Source organism: Eptesicus fuscus, chromosome 20 (assembly GCF_027574615.1).
Source record: "Eptesicus fuscus isolate TK198812 chromosome 20, DD_ASM_mEF_20220401, whole genome shotgun sequence".
NCBI lineage: Eukaryota > Metazoa > Chordata > Mammalia > Chiroptera > Vespertilionidae > Eptesicus > Eptesicus fuscus.
This window is the reverse complement of record NC_072492.1, coordinates 11763735-11782851: the sequence shown is the minus strand read 5'-3', so window position 1 is coordinate 11782851 and position 19117 is coordinate 11763735. Positions and strand designations below refer to the sequence as shown.

General features: G+C 44.7%; 1 protein-coding gene across 1 annotated transcript; it reads left to right on the top strand.

Annotated features, from left to right (window-relative positions):
• Positions 1 to 204: 204 nt before the first annotated feature.
• LOC103296943 (polyunsaturated fatty acid lipoxygenase ALOX12-like) lies at positions 205 to 15577 on the top strand. Its single transcript, XM_028128449.2, has 14 exons — positions 205 to 339; positions 871 to 1072; positions 2619 to 2700; positions 2804 to 2926; positions 3020 to 3123; positions 3378 to 3538; positions 4329 to 4472; positions 5044 to 5253; positions 9402 to 9488; positions 9721 to 9890; positions 10382 to 10503; positions 14794 to 14894; positions 15023 to 15193; positions 15321 to 15577. Exons 1-14 carry the CDS (start codon positions 205 to 207, stop codon positions 15498 to 15500), a joined length of 1992 nt encoding a protein of 663 aa, XP_027984250.2. The 3' UTR covers positions 15501 to 15577.
• Positions 15578 to 19117: the final 3540 nt, after the last annotated feature.

Below are 19117 nucleotides of genomic sequence, written 5' to 3'. Positions count from 1 at the left end.
GAGCAGCCGCTTTCCCCCGCCCTCTGGGCTAATCCCAGGTTCTGGTTTGTCTGGGGTGGGGCCCAGTCCTGTAGTGGGCTGGCACACCGAGTCCTGCTTTATTAAGCCCTGGACTTGTGCTGAGGCAGCAGGACCCAGCCTGGCCGCGGAACCTTTGGAACCAGTAACAGAACCTCTGCCACCCAGGAGAGCCCACCTGCTGCCATGGGCCGCTACCGCATCCACGTGGCCACCGGGGCCTGGCTCTTCTCTGGGTCTTTCAACCGCGTGCAGCTGTGGCTGGTGGGGGAGCGCGGGGAGGCAGAGCTGGAGCTGCAGCTGAGGCCAGCCAGGGGCCAGGTGGGTGGGGAAGGCGGGGACTCAGAACCTGGTGGGACTGGGCTTGGCGCATATGGCGGGCAGGACACAGGAAGCTGGGAGCCAGTGAGGGAGCATCCATGCTGGCTGGGATTTCCAGTGAAAAGGGATAACTGCGCCTTTATAGGTGAGAGGGTCAGAGCCAGGGCCCATTAGGGGCTCAATCCCTTTCTCCCTTCCCCCTCCACTCAACCTCAACTCCTTTCCCAAGTGACCCCAGGCCAGTGTCATTATGGGATCTGTGTTCAAAGGGGAAGGGTCCTCTGAGAGCGCAGGCGCAGTGAACTCAGTTAATGGACGGTGTAGGTGACAATGCTCATTCCTCAATTCAAGACACCACTGGCCTCGCCATACATCCTTCATCCTCCAGTTGCTGTGGGGCGCAGGTGTTGGGGAGGAAAGCTGTATTTGGAGGCCTTGTCCCCGGACTCCACAAAGGATCCCCGCACCCTCAGTTAAACGTCCTCTCCCAGGTCCCCGCTACTAAGTCTCACCAGGTTTTGGTCCCCACAGGTGGAGGAGTTTGAGCAGGACGTTCCCCAGGACTTGGGGCCACTGCAGTTCGTGAAGTTGCGCAAACACCACTCCCTGGTGGACGATGCCTGGTTCTGCGACCGCATCACCGTGCAGGGCCCAGGAGCCTCAGAGGAGGCCGCCTTCCCCTGCTACAGCTGGGTGCAGGGCGACGGCCTTCTGACCCTGCCCGAGGGCACCGGTGAGGGGCCGCCTCAGGGAAGTGGGAGCAGGGCTTAGGGTGTACTGGGAAGAGAAAGATAGGGGATAGCACTGAGGAAGGTCCGAGGGGTTTAAAAAGCACGTGCTCAGCAGGTTAAAGGTGGACAAGACAGGAAACAGGGGGAATGTTATACACAGATGAAAAAGCTGGAAGTGGGACTGGACAAGGAAATAAAGGATGTATGGATCCCACCTCTCAAGGAGTGCCCTGGGAAAGGGAGGTGCAGCCAGGCTGGAAAACATTAGAGCCAAAGTAAAGGGGAAAGGAGATCTCCATGTGACTGGGAACCGAAAGATGAAACAGAGGGCCGGAGACCATGGGATACCAGGATACAGGCTTCATTGGAGATCACCCTGCCGGCCGCCTTCCAGAGGGGAAAAGGGAGGGGGTGAGAGCGCCTTTTGAGGGGAGGAAAGGAGGTACGGGGCTTAGGGTACTCAGCACACGCTGATTGGTGGTTTCCTGTAAGGCACATGATTAGGGACCTAGGGACTTAGGAATCGGGGCCTTAGGGTATTTGGCAGGTGCTGATTGGTGGTTCAATGTACAGTCCATATAAGGTGTTCAGGAATGTCCGGTTGCAGGTGGAGTTTACCTCATACTCAATCCATCAGTTGGGGGAAGGGAGGATCTATCAGGAACAAGTTAGGGCAGGACAGGTAAGGCTAGCACAGGAGACCCCTGAGTGGAGACAGGGAAGGGAAGCAAAAAAATGATATGACCATGAAGAGCTGGTTTGGCTATGAAAACATGGAAGACAACTGTGAGGGCAGGGAGCACACTGATGGGGTGCGGATGAATGAGGACAGCAAACAGAATCTGTCACCTTAGGAAATAAGTATGAGAGACAATTGAGGGAAATGACAGATAAGACTGGAAACCTGAACTAAATGTCTTTGAGGCACAAGTCAGTATAGGTCCCGATGAGGCAGGATTAAGCCAGGTTACCAACTATAAACTACGTGAAGTCGAGGATAGGTGAGGTGAAGCCAGGTAAATGCAGCAACACGGATCCACTGCTTGGTTTGGCACACATAGAATACATTATCCCGGGGAACAGGTGACAGTGGAAGTAGGTTGAGGTCAGAGGACGTAAGTGTGCCTAACTTGAAATATGTCAATTTGGAGAACAGCTTAAGGTGCGGACAGGGAAGAACCAGGACAGGGGAAATTAACAAAGGAATTTTGGATAATATAGGATAGATGTTGATATTTCAGCTGATTAAGAATGAAATTCACTGATAATGAAGAATAGGGATAAATAGGAAAATTTTAGTTAAGGTTTACAATAGAGTGTCAAAATGGGATTTTCCTCTCAGGACAAATATGAGATCAGATTAGTGAAAACAAGAAAAGGGAGTGGGTGAACTTGAATGACTAGGAAAATAAGCAGGGGAAACAGAGCCAGAGAAAAAGGCAAAAAAAGTATGGCACCATGCAACTAAGAAACGGGATATTGGAAGAAGCCAGGGCATAGAATAAAATTGGAAAAGCATTTAAGTCAATTGCCTTAATGTCTCCCTAGCCCGCCTGGCAAGAAACAATACCTGGGATGTGTTCCAGAAGCACCGAGAAAAGGAACTGGAGCAAAGACAGCAAATCTACAGGTAACTGCCCTATTAGAAGCCTCCCAAATGTAAACCCCCTCCCTGACAACTTCCTCCATCATGACTTCTACCCCCTCCATTAACCTTTGTCCCCATCTGCAAGCTGGGCCACCTGGAAGGAAGGGTTACCCCTGACAATAGCTGCAGGCAGTGAGGATGACCTACCTGCAAATATGAGATTCCATGAGCAGAAGAGGCTGGACCATGAGTGGTCAGCAAATGCAGGGTGAGGAAATGGTCAGAGTGGAGTGGGGCTGGTGGAACCAGAAACAGGTAGGATTTGGTAAATTGATGGTTTCATCCTTGATGTCTTCTCTAGGCTTATGGAGATTGCCCTCAAATATGTGTATGCCCTCCTGAGATCCTGGAACAGCCTGGAAGATTTTGATCAGATATTCTGGGGACAAAAGACTGTCCTGGCTGGTCAGTTATTTCCCCAGGTCTTCATAACACATTGGTGGCCCTATTAATAAGCTATCTGTCACACTCTATAGTCCCCAGAACTGCTTGCCCAAAAAGAACTTATACAGGGGAATCTCACAGTGGTCTCATGAATGAAAATATATGGGCTGGGTATGGAGGAGTCATGTGACTAAATACTTGGGGTAGAGTCTCAAGGAGAGGGACATTGTGTTGTGGTGAATATCCTCCTCCTAACCTCCATTTCAACCCCACAGAGAAGGTTCACCAGCGCTGGCAGGATGATGAGCTTTTTGGCTACCAGTTCCTCAATGGCATCAACCCCATGCTGTTGAGACGCTCCACCTCTCTGCCCTCCAGGCTGGTGCTGCCCTCAGGGATGGAGGAGCTTCAGGCCCAGCTGGAGAAAGAACTCCAGGTACACTCCCAGCCCCAGCCCTTTATTGTCTTCTTGTCTGTGTGAGGAGTCAACTGGTGAAGGGGAGGGACCAAAGGTGAGTCAGGGAAGGGAGGCTGTAGTAACCACTGCCCTTGGGTGCAGAGTTCTCTGCTTGGAAAACCTAGAGGTGATAAAGTATGTAAAGAAAAGAATCAGCCGAAACCGGTTTGGCTCAGTGGATAGAGCGTCGGCCTGCGGATTCAAGGGTCCCAGGTTCGATTCCGGTCAAGGGCATGTACCTTGGTTGTGGGCACATCCCCTGTCAGGGGTGTGCAAGAGGCGGCTGATCGATGTTTCTCTCTCATCGATGTTTCTAGCTCTCTGTCCCTCTCCCTTCCTCTCTGTAAAAAATCAATAAAATATATTTTAAAAAAAGAAAAGAAAAGCATCAAGGCTTTATATTGCCAATAGAGCCAACCGTTAGGAGATGTTGGGGAAAGAAGCTTGGACAACCTGACAAGGGGAGAGCATGGCATACCTGTGGCACACAATCAACTGGCATACCCACTTCTAAAACTACCTCTGACACCATCAAGCCACATGTCTCTAGGGAAGACTCCTTTCATGGGGTCTTAGCCCTCCCGGTAAAACGGAGCACTTGAACCTGATGCTCTGGTGCTTCCTTCAGTTCTGCTACTGGGACTCTGGTACTGATGTAGGATAGTGGCAAGAAAAGAGAGTGAATGTCTTTACATTTCTTCTCCTTTCTCTTGGCCCTGTGGAGATATGCTTTCAACTCTAACCATGGATATGGTCCTCTGTTCCTCAGAACAGTTCCCTGTTTGAGGCTGACTTCATCCTACTGGATGGAATTCCAGCCAATGTGATCCAAGGAGAGAAGCAGTACCTGGCTGCACCTCTTGTCATGCTGAAGATGGAGCCCAGTGGGAAACTGCTACCCATGGTCATCCAGGTGAGGTGTCCTGGGTATCCCATTCCCAACACTGCTCTGTGTTCATCCCCCACTCTGCCAAGGGACAAAGACAAGTGGCTCTTGTCATCTATCGCTGCCTCACTCAATAAGACCTGTCATCTCCAGACTCTCTTTTCAACCTTGCAGCCTGCTCAATATTCACCTGAAATTGCCTTTTTGAGAGTCATAGGGTCTTTGTTGGTTCTCACCCTAAGGCTACCAATCTCTTCTGACCTTTGAATCTCACCAATCAATTGATGAGAACTGTCAGGTATCTCACACGTCCAGCTTTTCCTTTCTATTCTACCGTCCTAACTTATACGCTCATCAGGTTTCTCTCAGTTCTACTGGTCACCTCTTTCCAATTCCTCTGGCTCTGAGCCTGACCAGTAAGGCACTCACGCTTCCCCACAGCTAGTGAATGGATGAGTGGAAGGTTCCTCATTCCTCATATTAGATTATAACCCTCTGGTAGAAAACAATCTTAGTGACCAGTATTTTCCCCAGAATACTAAGCATATTGTATAACATATGATAAGGTTAATGGATGCTTAATTTATCTTGATTGCAGATCCAGCCTCCCAATACCAGCTCCCCCACACCACCGCTGTTCCTGCCCTCAGATCCTCCACTTGCCTGGCTCCTGGCAAAGATGTGGGTCCGAAGTTCAGATTTCCATGTTCATGAGCTCCAGTATCACTTGCTGAACACTCACTTATTGGCTGAGGTCTTCACTGTGGCCACCATGAGGTGCCTCCCAGCATTGCACCCTGTCTTCAAGGTACATCCTCTACCCTCCATTTCCCATCTCTCTCACATCCCAGAGAAAGGAAATGTGCAACAGTTCTCCAGGATTTAAAAAGCCTAAGCCATCTGGTTGGGAACATATTAACAAGGTTTCTTCTAATTGAGCAAGTGTCCATGTTATTGTAATAAAAAATCTTTATAGGTATTTGTGAATGGAGAAGAGGAGATGGTAGTGTCAGGACTTTGAGCCTTGTAGCTTTATTTCTAGTGTTTAATTTATCTTTATTTTGACATTGTCATAGATTTTCATGCAGTTTTTTTTAAATGCAGAGTGATGCCAACTATTGTATTAAGTCAAGTCACTTAGATATATTTAGCATTTATTGTAAGGCAGCTCTGATATTCTCCAACAGAGTCTGGTGTATAGTAGGAATATAATTTGATTTTCAAAAAGTATTGCTCTGTGTTCAGAAAGTTAGCATTTAACTGGGAAGACAAATGGTACACATAAAAACTAACCAGATGACAGTATCTAGAAATAAACTTTGAAATCAAGAGAGAAAGCAATAAACACTATAATTTGGATGGAGAATGTTCCACCACAACTTAGGAATCATTAAATAGAAGATGAAAGGGATAAAAGAGTAGCCCAAGAGGTCATTTAACCTGCCAATGAGAGGTGTGTGGCATGGTAGTTAGATCAATGGAAAAGAAAATGCAAAGACCTTGTGATGAGAGGAAATAGTAGTTGCAGCATGCCTGGGTGCAAGATTGGAGAGAAAGCTCAGAGGTCTGAGCTGCTGCAACAACTAGGAGCCAACTAGGTAGATACTGTTTAACTGATCTAGAAATATTGTTATTTTATTTTTTAAAAAAAACAGTGAGCCTAGAATCTGTTGCTAGCCAGAAGGCAGCAAAAATAGCCTTGTGCTTGCTTAAAAATGTTTTTGAAATCTTGATGACACTTCACATATAGTAGCAGGAGGGAAAATGATACAGGCTTAAGATCGGGATCAATTAATTGTCAGAAACAACACAAACAAGAAAATCCAGTTTGAGGTGAAAGATGAGATGCTCAGTTTTAGGTAGTTTGACGGGATAGCAAGCTATGTGAGAACATGCTAGGTAGAATATCTGAATTGTGCTTCTTCCAGGAGACACACATTCCTCCCCAAACCTGTCCATTGGCAGCAATGACCCCTTAGGGTTGTAGAGTAACATAGACATGGTAGACACTAACAGAATTCCTTTATCTTGGATTTGATTGACTTTATGATGCCTTTCCATCACCATCTTCTGTGTATCTTAGTGGTTGAACCAAATTTTACCTTTAAAAATCCCCCTTTCGCAGCACCCTCTACACCCGTCTCCCGTCGCCATAACAACTTCATCCCATGGTAAACAGCTGAGTTGTTATCAAGTCACTCAGCAGGGCTAAGCCTGCCTGCTTCACAAAGGTTACCTACCTACACAGGCTCTGCATTCAGACTTCTGGTGTATGAATCCTAAATTCTCGCCTCAGTTCTTACCAGATGTGCGCTCAGTGTTCTCATCTCTACATGGGTTTAATAAGAGCTTCATCATGCAGTTGATGTGGGATAACAGAATAAGGGGCTAAATGCTGTAAAATAGTAGTTCTTGCTATTATGATTAGTTCTTTGTCTTCTGGTATCTTCAGTCCTCATGTAGACTTTGGGCTTTCTATGACACTCAGCATCTTTTCGAATCTTTCTAAAGTTTCAGAACAGTGTGAGTTGCCTTGATATGTTGGTGCCAATGATATCAGTTGGGTCCTTCCTCTCTGGAGCATCACCAACTCACATAAATAACAATATTGCATGAATCCCCCATCACAGGATGAAAACAAAATTGTTTGAGACAAAAGGAAATGCACATGAGGATCAAGTGATTTTTTATAATGACCAAGATAAAGCAGGTTAAAATAAAAATGCCTAATTTGTGGTGGGAAGAGGTTTGACAACAGCCCCTTGGCTGATAAAGAGGATAGATCAATATGGTTCCTTTAATTCTTTTTTTAATAAATCTTTATTGTCCAGATTATTATAGATGTTCCTCTTTTTTTACCCCATAGCTCCCCTCCACCTGATTCCCCACCCTACCCCATGCCCTTACCCCCCGCCACTGTCTTCATCCATGGGTGTAAGATTTTTGTCCAGTCTCTTCCTGCACCCCACACACCTGCTTCCCCTCCGAGAATTGTCAGTCCACTCCCTTTCTATGTCCCTGATTCTATTATATTCATCAGTTTATTTTGTTCATCAGATTTTTTATTCACTTGATTTTTAGATTCACTTGTTGATAGATATGTATTTGTTGTCATTTTGTTGTTCATAATTTTTACCTTTACCTTTTTCTTCTTCTTCCTCTTCTTAAAGAATACCCTTCAGCATTTCATATAATCCTGGTTTGGTGGTGATGAACTCCTTTAGCTTTTTCTTGTCTGTGAAGCTCTTTATCTGACCTTCAATTCTGAATGATAGCTTTGCTGGGTAGAGTAATCTTGGTTGTAGGTTCTTGCTGTTCATCACTTTAAATATTTCTTGCCACTCCCGTCTGGCCTGCATAGTTTCTGTTGAGAAATCAGCTGACAGTCGTATGGGTATTTCCTTGTAGGTAACTAACTGTTTTTCTCTTGCTGCCTTCAAGATTCTCTCTTTGTCTTTTGCCCTTGGCCTTTTAATTATGATGTGTCTTGGTGTGGTCCTCTTTGGATTCCTCTTGTTTTTGGGTTCTCTGCACTTCCTGGACTTGTAAGTCTATTTCTTTCACCAGGTAGGGAAAGTTTTCTGTCATTATTTCTTCTAATAGGTTTTCAATATTTTGCTCTCTCTCTTCTTCTGGCACCCCAATAATTTGGATGTTGGTATGCTTAAAGTTGTCCCAGAGGCTCCTTACACTATCTTCATATTTTTGGATTCTTTTTTCTTTTTGTTTTTCTGGTTGAGTGTTTTTTGTTTCCTCATATTTCAGATCTTTGGTTTGATTCTTGGGGTCCTTTGATCTACTGTTGAATTTCTGTATATTTTTTATTCAGTGTGTACTTAATTTCTGACTGGTCCTTTCCTTTTTTTTTTTTTTTTTTTTGGCATTCTCATTAAGATCCTTAAAGGTCTCACTAAGTTCCTCAGAGGTTTTTTAGAATATTCTTGAGTAACCTTATAAATGTGATTTTGAACTCTATGTCCAGTAGTTTGCTTTCCTTCATTTCTTTCATTCGTGACATGTTTCTTTGTCTCCGCATTTCGCTGCTTCCCTGTGTTGAAAAAAAACAGCATGCCCAGCCACCAGCTGCCAGCCCGATTCGCAAGATTCGTGTGCCTCCTGTACCTCACCTTTTTGGTGCTTGTGCATGTCTCAATGTTCTTTTCTCTTTCCTTCTAGTTGTCTAACTTCTACTAAGCCAGCTTTCCCATGGTTCTGGATGATAGATGTTTTGTCTTTTAGTTGTAGTTTTGGTGTGGTTGTGAGAGGCAGCACACACAGGGTATACCTTAGGCCGCCATCTGGTTTTTTTCTAGTTCCTTTAATTCTGAAAGTACCCTACCCACCCCACCCCTACCCCTAAAATTTTAAAAATTCAAGAGTAAAACAATTAGAGATTGAAGGAACATATTTGAAAATTATTAGAAAGGCCAGTTTAAACTGTAAGGGTACGAATGATAGAAAAATTATTTTTTTTTAATCAAAAGTTAAAGGGCTGATTTCCATAGAACATCTATACTCAAGGGGGAAATAATAAAGGTAATGATAACAGCTACTGTTCAAGGACGTCTGTGTGCTAGGCAATGTACTGAACACTCTCATATGTTATACACATAAGCATCACCACAGCACCTGTGATGAGACCTTATTGTCATCCCCTGTAAAGAGATAAAGAGATGGATGCTTAGAGGGTATATTATCTTGGTCAAGTATCAAAATTAAGTGGTGAAGTGTATATTAAAATTCAGGTCAGTCAGACTCCAAAGCTCAACTCACAGGGGAATAGGAGAGCATGAGACTAAGAGAACAGAAAGGCAAAAGCAGACCAGCCTGTAAAGGCACTAGCAGGTATGAAAGTATCAAGATGAAAGAAAGTCACCATGCTGAGTGAAACTCCCTAAATAAGAAGTACCCAAGTATTTCCTCCATAAACCACCCCCTCCAACCTTCTCCATCCAGCTCCTGATCCCACACACACGCTACACCCTGGACATCAACACGAGGGCACGGAACCAACTCATCTCAGATGGAGGTGTGTTTGATAAGGTAAGGAGATAGAGTGTGGGGATACCTAATCATCCAGCTCTGCATGACCTCCAGTTACTTTCAAGATTCCAGGGCCCCCTGTGTGAATGTCCTGACCCTTAAACCCAGGAGCCTTGTCCCTTTATCCCAATATCTTTGAATCTGAAAAGGCCACATCTGACCTCTTTATATACTATGCCATGTTCTCCAGCTTTGTTTCTCCCCTTAAGACTTCTCATATCTATTGGCACAGGTAACTAGCACAGGTGGAGGAGGCCATGTGCAGCTGATCCGGCGGGCAGTGACCCAGCTTACTTACCGCTCCCTCTGTCCTCCTGATGATCTGGCTGACAGGGGCCTGCTGGGAATCCCAAGTGCCCTCTATGCCCATGATGCTTTACGACTCTGGGACATCATTGCTCGGTGGGTGAGAGTGGGAGCTTAGAAATACAGGGACATTGGAAATAGTGAGAATTGGGCTTTAACCTGAGTTCACCATGAGGGCAAAGGAATATAGAACAAGAAGGTTGAGACAGGAGAAGCAAAGGACTCCATCAAGGAGAAATGAGGAACAGTGAGGAGATAGTGGGCCGAATCTGAGAATGGGAAAGCTGAAAGAGACAGTAGGCAGTGTTGTGTGGGCGAGTAAAACCAAGGGGTCTGGTGGAATTGGGGATTGTGTTACAGTGACTATCAACCATGTGTATGGAATTCTTAAAACTAATGATCGACATTTTCTTCCTTTCTAAACTAGTGTGTACAAAGAACTAGGAGATGTCCCAAAAGGCAACCTTGTCAGATCTGTCCCCAGATACAGTGAGAGTCAGATGGATAGATGCCACAGAAAAGGAATAGCAGACAGAGGCTATAGCCTTCTACTCTCAAGAAGCTCATCTCTCTTCTCCTCTGGGCAGGTATGTGGAGGGGATTGTCCACCTCTTCTACCACGAGGATGATGTTGTGAGAGGGGACCCTGAGCTGCAGGCCTGGTGTCGGGAGATCACTGAGGTGGGGCTGTGCCAGGCCCAGGACCGAGGTAAGATCCCTCCCCAGAGAAGAGAACTCCTTGGACACTCTACTGAGAACGCCTTCTCAGTCTTGCCCTTCTGGGGACATGACCCCAACCCCTCATCATGCCCATCCCTCCACACATGAAACATCTGAATCCCATTCCCATCTCCTAAGACCCAGAACAATTCTAGAAACTCAAGGATTGTCCTTCCCAGAGACCTTCATGCTTTTTCATAGATGCCCTTAACCTTCCAAGGGGACTAATAAGGCCAGAACTACAGCCAGTAAGGAATCTGCCCAGGCCCTGCCAGGCTCTCTCCTAATGATTGTCTATTTTCTTACTTAAGGATAGAAATGAGGAGATTATTCCCACCAAAGCCTATGACAGCCCATCCTAGCTTTCCCTCCCTTTTCCTCCTTCCTTCTACTGTCCAGCACACAGAGAGGATCCAGACATCACACACAGCTGTCACAGTGCAAGGTCATTGCTAAATGTAGTCTCAATACTGTATATATTTTCACTTAACCCCAAACTCAGTGTCATGATCCTTGGGATTCATGTTCCTTAGGCAAAAGTGCCCTCCTCACCGGTGAACTGCCTTCAGGTCCCCTACCCCATTTTTTATCCATAATGAAGAAATAGCCTTTCTTGAGCTCTTCCAAGATTAATATTCTTCTCTCTAGTACACATATGCAGCTGAGACTGTTTTGAATCATCCTTTAGCTCCTTATCCCTTCACACTTCACACCAATACCTTGAATCCCTTCTACCCCCTCCATGCAATGACTGTAGCCAATAGCTTAGAGCTATTACCTATAACCGGGCCCCAAGATGCAAACATCAGTAAACCACATGCCTACCCTAGAGTGGAGTCTTACCCCAAAGTATTTAGGGCTGTACCTTCCCCATTCATCCAACAGCACCTCAACAATCCTTCATGACCAAAATCTCTGTAGTATGTCCCAGTTCTGGCCATCAGGCTCCACATGCTACAAAAGACCCTCTCATTCTCTCCTTCATGCTTCTCCCCATGAAATATCCACATCAGAGCACTTGTAAAACTTATTTGACTGTGAGCTTTAACCACTTGCACTCACAATCTTCTTCCTCAGCTTTCATGGTTCTCTTTGTACCATCATTCTCTCATCATTCTCATTAAAGGCAGTGTGTTAATATTTTCTCTTCCCAGACCTGTTTATTCATTGAGAAAGCCATTTAATCTCTTTGACTCTTAATATCCTTTCTCTGAAGTGAATATAACTCTTGTCCCAAATGAAATAATGAATGTGAAAAGTAGAAACATGTGTAAAGCAATCAATGTAAAATGATTGTGATCATATGCCCCACTCCAAAAACTTACCTCCCCAATTTGATCAGCAAATATAAGAGGTGAGCAAGCCCTTAAACTTCCTGAGCAGCATCTCAGTTGTAAATTGAGTGGAACAGGACAGTGGATTTGGTGCTGTTCCAGCTCCAACATGAGTTTATGACTTCTCTTTTTTTCTGCATTATAGCCCAGATACCTGAAACTACTCTCTGGGAATGGGAGGGCAACCTTGGTATTCTTTGTTTTTGTTGTTAATCCTCACTGGAGGATATTTTTCCATGGACTTTTAGAGAAAGTGGAAGGGAGGGGGAGAGACTCAGAAAGAGAAATATCTATGTGAGAGAGAGACACCAATTGGTTGACTCACACACATGCCCTGACCTGGGCAGGGATCAAGCCTGCAACCGAGGTACATGTCCTTGAACGGATTGAACCCAGGACCATTTGGTCCATGGGCCCATGCTCTGTCCACTGAACCAAACCAGCTAGCACAACCTCGGTATTCTTAATGACTTTTGGGAAGAGTAAGAATTTTATTAAAATAAAACAAATATGGAGAAAAGTTAATGTTATAAATCGTTGGCCTACAACTTGAACTTTTAGTAAGGTGACATACCTATATAATTAACACAAAGAACAAAAAACATTACCAGTTGCCCAAAAAGCCCCTTGTATGCTATTCTAGTCCTTGCCCATCAAAAGTAACCACTTCATATTGCACAGGTTAATTTTGCCTGTTTGAACTTTACACAAGTGAAAATACAAACACGTAATCACTAATGTCTCAAAATATGTTTGAAATGTACCCATGCTGTTGTGACATGCAGCATGTAGTTCATTGTTCTCATTGCATATTATCCTATTTTGTGAATATGACAGACTTTATTTTTTCCTTTCTGCCATTGATGGGCATTTGGGTTGTTTCCATTTTGAGGCAATTAATGTCATTGCTGCTGTGAACATTGTTGTATGTACAATTCTGTTAGGTGTTTATCTAAAAGTGAGACCACTGGATTATAGGATATGTGTATGCTTAGTTTTAGTGGTTTCTGACACTTTTCCAATGTGCTTGTATACATTTAACTCCCTCCACAGAGTATGAGTTATAATCAATATATTCTCAAATATTTGAAAAAATATTTCGGTCATATTGTGAATATATTGTCCTAGGTTTAGTAGTCACATGGATATCTTCCTTTGTGTGGAGCCTGTTATTCTTTTGTGCCATTTCATTTGGGGTTGTCTACCTTTCTCTTACTGCTTTTAACCACTTTTTGAACACTGGATATTTGACCAACCAGCCTCTCAGCCCTTCCCACTCTCCACCTTATAAACATACCTACAATGGACTGAGGGACTTTACATGGACCATATCCATGGACCATATCCTTTATAAGATAACTATTATTATCTCTATTCTCAGAGTAAACTAAATAGCAGCTCAGAGAAGCTAAGCAGTTAGTCCAAGGTAATGCAGTTAGTCAGCAGCAAAGCAAGGACAGGTTCCTTGACTAAATTATTAGCTCCCCCACCTTTTATATCTCATATCTCCTTTTCCTGCCTTACTTATACAGTATACTTATCACTATACTAGTGGCCCTGTGCACGAAATTCATGCACATTAAAAGGGGATTAATTAGAGGAAATAATTTAATATTGCTATTTGCCCTTATCTATAATAGAAGTGTCAGAGATGAAAGAAAATTAGTAAAATGTATATGAAAACCTTCCTCCTGTCAGAGTCTGGGGCACACCACAGGACCCAGAGTCAAGTCCCTGCCCACCCATATGCAACTCAAAATCGCATGAGACCCAGACCCGCCTGGCCCCCATCCCCATTGGGCTAGATCCAGACCTGGCCAGTCCCACCCTTGTCAAGCCCCGCTGGGCAGGGGACGTAGTCTCAGGTCCCCTGGCCCGGTGCCAGGACAGGGGGCGTGGCCTGAGGTCCCCCAGCCCAGACTGGAGCAGGGGGCGTGCCTTGAGGTCCCCCATCAAGCCCCGCCAGGTGGGGGATATGGCCTGAGATCCCCCATCAAGCCCCGCCAAGGTGGGGGTTGTGGCCTGAGGTCCCCCAGCCTGGCGCCAAAGCGGGAGGTATGGCCTGAGGTCCCCTGTCAAGCCCCACCAGGCAGGGGGGTGCAGCCTTAGGTCCCCTGGCCCGGTGCTGGGGCGGGGGGCATGGCCTGAGGTCCCCCGTCCAGCCCCACTGGGTGGGGGATGCGGTCTGAGGTTCCCCTGCCTGGTACAGGGGTGGGGTCTCAGCCTGAGTTCCCCCGACCCAGCACTAGGTGTGCACCTTGAGGTCCTCTGTCAAGCCCCGCTGGGTAGGGGGCACAGCCTGAAGTCCCCTGTCAAGCCCAGCCAGGCAGGGGTCATGGCCTCAGATCCCCTGGCCTGGCGCTGGGGCGGGGAGTGCAGCCTGAGGTTCCCCAGCCTGATGCCAGGGCAGAGGGCGTGGCCTGAGGTCCCCTGTCAAGCCCTGCTGGGTGGAGGGTGCGGCCTGTGGTTCCGTCAAGCCGTGCTGGCTGGGGGGCATGGCCTGAGGTCCCCTGTTAAGCCCGGCCAGATGGGGGATGTGGCCAGAGGTCCCCTATCAAGCCCTATGGGGGCGGGGGAGGGCATAGCCTCAGGTCCCTGCTGATTGCTAGTCAAGACTCCTTATGGAAACTTGGCCTCAGCTGTGGGTACAGCAATCTTTGTGATGGAGTGATGGTCAATTAGCATATTCTCTCTTTATTAGATAGGATAACAAACTGTGTGTAATTTTACTTAGTTATTCTGTTTATTACCATTCTTCACTACACAGATTCTCTTTTGCCCACAAGGATTCCCAATGCCTACATAGTGTCTAGTACATAGTAGTTCATTAATTTTCAAATGAATGAACATTATCTAGTTCTAATTTGTGGACATGCCAAGCTATCAGCATTTATTTCCTTATCTCCTTTGGAACTGCAGTGTCTAAGATTTGTTCTTTTCTCTAGGTTTCCCTGTCTCCTTCCAGTCTCGAGCTCAGCTCTGTCATTTCCTTACCATGTGCATCTTCACATGCTCTGCCCAGCATGCAGCAGTCAACACGGGCCAGGTATGGACAGCTGAAAGCCTGGGTCTCTGAGAGAAAGCTTCTGGGCTAGGAGACACTTGAAGGAGAGAGCTGGGGTCTAGGGTCCTGAATCAGAGTTTCTGAGTGACTCCAGATTCTTCCTCCCCCAGTTTGACTGGTTTGCCTGGGTCCCTAATGCCCCGTGCTCAATGCGGATGCCCCCACCCACCACCAAGGAAGATGTCACAATGGACACAGTGATGGGCTCACTGCCTAATGTCTGGCAGACCAGTCTTCAAATGTCCATCACATGGCTCCTTGGCCGGACCCCGCAAGACATGGTGAGAGGGGACCTCTGGAATTCTGAGGGGACTGATGGCTGACAAGGAGACTTAAGGGTGAGGGACCGGAGTTTGGGTTCCTTTTTCTTAGAACTAGAAGATGATAGATCCTTTCTTTCTGCTTCAGGTACCACTGGGGCATCACAAAGAAGAGTATTTCTCAGGTCCTGAGCCCAAGGCTGTTTTAAGGCAGTTTCAGGCTGATCTGGACAAACTAGAAAAGGAAATTGTGGCCCGGAATGAGCAGTTAGAAGTTCCCTATGAACACCTGAAGCCCAGCCTCATAGAGAGCAGTGTCACTGTCTGAGCCCAAATTGTTCACCCTTCAAATACTTGACGCCCCACCATGCTTAATATTTCCCCCTGATATTTACTGTTTCCATGCATCTGAGCTGCTATGGTTCTGTTTTCTCCTCTTGGGTTCCCTACCTAAATATCTCACCTGTATGAGGCACTGTCCTTACTTCTAGTTTCCCTAATAGAATGATCTTTACCTTGAAAACAACTCCCTCAGAAATCAAATATCTACTCATATAACATTTTCTTTCCCCTGGAAAGTTTGCCTTCTCCATTTGTCATAAAATCATTATATAATGAAATTACATTATCATTGACATGAGTGATTTGAAATTTGTTTTTATGGTGTAACTAATTTTTTTAATATAGTGGGAGTTAAAAGTTAATTCCTTTTTTTTTTCTGCTCTGGATAATCAGTTATCACAGCACTATTCATTGAAAAGCCCAATAATCTATAATGCTGACTAAATCAAGTTTGCATCTATGAATGAGTCTAATTCTTAACTGTCCAGTCATTAATTATACCACATTCACATAACTACTACAGCTTTATACTTAATTTACCCTGCCATTTTATGACATATTCATCCAATTTGTTCTTTAGACTTTGCTTGGGCTTCTAGCCTTCCATAAAAATATTAGGATCAGTTTCTCTTGTTTCAAAAATAAAACCTCTTATGATTTTTATTGGAATTGCTTTGCCTCTACCTAATTTTTAAAATCTTAAGCTAATTTTGAATTTTTGAAAAATATACACTGAGTTACCTCTAACCATTGTGAATTGAATTTACTTCTTTTGTTTACATATTTCACATCTATGTTCATGAATAAGATTGAGCTATAATTACCTCTTGACCTATCCTTGCCATTTTGTTTTGTTTGTTTGTTTGTTTGTTTGTTTGTTTGTTTTTCTTAAGAAGGCTGTCATTTCCCCCAAAGAGTAAGTAGGGTAGTGTTCCTCATTCTGTGTTATTTGGGGGAAATTTTACCTAATGGTAGAATTACCTTTTCCTGGAGTGTTTTATACAATTTCACCTGTTGACATTATCTGGGTCTGGTGGCGTTTTTCATGGGAAAATTTAAACATACATATTGAGCTCTAGCTGGTTTTGTTCAGTGGGTAGAGCATTGGCCTATGGAATGAAGGACTCCAGGTTTGATTCCCATCAAGGCACATGTCCAAGTTGTGGGCTCCATCCCCAGTAGGAGGCCTGCAGGAGGCTGCTGATCAATGATTATCTCATCATTGATGTTTCTCCCTCTCCGTTCCTCTCTGAAATCAGTGGAAATATATATATAAAGAATGAAACTTGGGAGAACACAGCGATAATGGAGTAATTAAATGGAGCGATCTCTACCAAGATCCATCTCAGCACCTTTCAAAACTGCACAGTCTCGCTCTGGTGGTTTGGCTCAGTGGGAAGAACATTGGCCTGTGGACTGAAGGGTTGTAGGTTCGATTCCCAGTCAAAAGCGTATACCTTGGCTGCAGGTTTGAACCCCCAGAAGCAACCAATTGATGTGTCTCTCTCATGTTGAAGTTTCTCTCCCTCTCTCTCTCCCTCTCTCTCTCTCCTCTCCCTTCTACCCCCAATGGCAAAAATATCCTCTGAGGAGGATTTAAAAAAGAACCACACATGCAAAAAGAAAATGCACATCCTCTGTAGAGCCAAGTATTTCATAGTCCAGATCAGGCGTCCTCAAACTACGGCCCACGGGCCACATGCGGGTGTTTTTGCCGTTTTGTTTTTTTACTTCAAAATAAGATATATGCAGTGTGCATGGGAATTTGTTCATAGTTTTTTTTTTAACTATAGTCCGGCCCTCCAACGGTCTGAGGGACAGTGAACTGGTCCCCTGTTTAAAAAGTTTGAGGACCCCTGGTCCAGATCATATTCTCCAATATGTTCCACAGAAAATCCTACAGGAGCATATTCTCAGAGGCAGATGTTAGAAAATTTCCTGGGGGCCAAGAGACTGAATGAAGAAGGAGGCTGACAACTCCCATATTACATCAAGAGTTCATTAAGGGAACTTACATACGAGGCATATCTTAAGTGGCAGCAAGACAACATGGGTCTCCTCTGTGCTTATGCCTTTGCTAAAGAATTTGGCAGGTGCTAAAGAATTATGTAGAACAGGGAAAGACGGACAGGAGCCTGGAATGTGATTCATCTGGAATGAGTGAAAATGCCTCATCATGCTTGCCCAGGGCAGGGGGAAGGGCAATGACCTGTTCCAGGAAGCAGCACACGATGGGGCATAGATAGTCTCTGAGGAGATGTACTGCAGAAAGCAATCCCTATTCTGGCCGGATCTAGTTCAAGAGTCCCGCAGAGGCCATATCATGGAACAGTCTCTCCTCCATAGCAGAGATGCGTCTACCTTTTTATTTTTATTTATTTTTATTTTTTTATTTTGAGAGTATGCTTATTAAAGCTGGGGGCAGTGAAACAAGGAAGGGCTTAGGGTAGAAGAAGCAACAGGAGAGAGCCTAGGCGGGGCTGCTTTAAGTCACAGGGAAGTTAGAGAAAAGGGGGCCTTGGAGACAAGGTCAGGAGGTTAAACCCAAGAGGAGCTGCTGCTGTCCAGTGCTCCCTTGGTTGCAAGTCTTGTGGGGACCCTTTGAACTTAGGAGAAAAAGCACACCTGAGAAAGAAGGGGAAGAAAGGCGTGGGTGTGGACATGCTCCCCAGAGGGAGTGTGCCCAAAAATGCTCAACATAAATTATTTTCTCAGTGTGGGGGGTAAAGACGAACAGGCCTAACTCAGATTTGGTACTTTCTTCTGTGTTCATGAAAGATAACATTAGATATGCAATGTGGAGCCCAGGCTGCTGAGGCTCAGAGGGTTGGAGCGTCATCCCAGGCACCAGAAGATCATGGGTTCGATTCCTGGTCAGGGCACATGCCTAGGTTAGAGGTTTGATCCCAGGTCTGGGTGCATATAGGAGGCAACTGATCAATGTTTCTCTCTCTCATGATGTTTCTCTCTCTCTCTCTCTCTCTCTCTCTCTCTCTCTCTCTCTCTCTCTCTCTCTTCCTCCCTCTCAAATCAATAAAAATTTTAATGCAATACTGAGTGATTATATGAAGACCTCAACAATTGAGCCATTCCCCTTTATATGCTTACAGCATGAGCTTTTTAAAGTCATTAAATGATAAATATGAACTATATCAAACACACAAAAAAGTATAAGCATTTTATATAAATCTCACAAGATAAATCTCTCATTACTGTCTTATATCTACTTATAGTATACTGAATTACTATTATTTTTTCAATTTAAAAGATTTGAGGAGCCAGACAAAGACAAATACTGCATGGTATCACCTATACATGTGAAATCTTAAAAAAAAAAAAAAAACTTTTTTTAAGTCAAACTCCTAGAAACAGAGAATGGAAAGGTAGTTGTCAGGGGCTAGGAGTTGGGACAAATGGGGAAAGATTGATAAAAGGGCATATATTCAGTTATAAAGTAAATAAGGTCTGAGTATCTAATATATAACATGTTTACTATAGTTGATAATACTGCATTGCATAATTAAAATTTACTAAGAAAGTAGAACTTAAGTGTTTGCATCAAAAAATAAAAGGTAACTATGGGAGGTGATGGGTGTATTAACT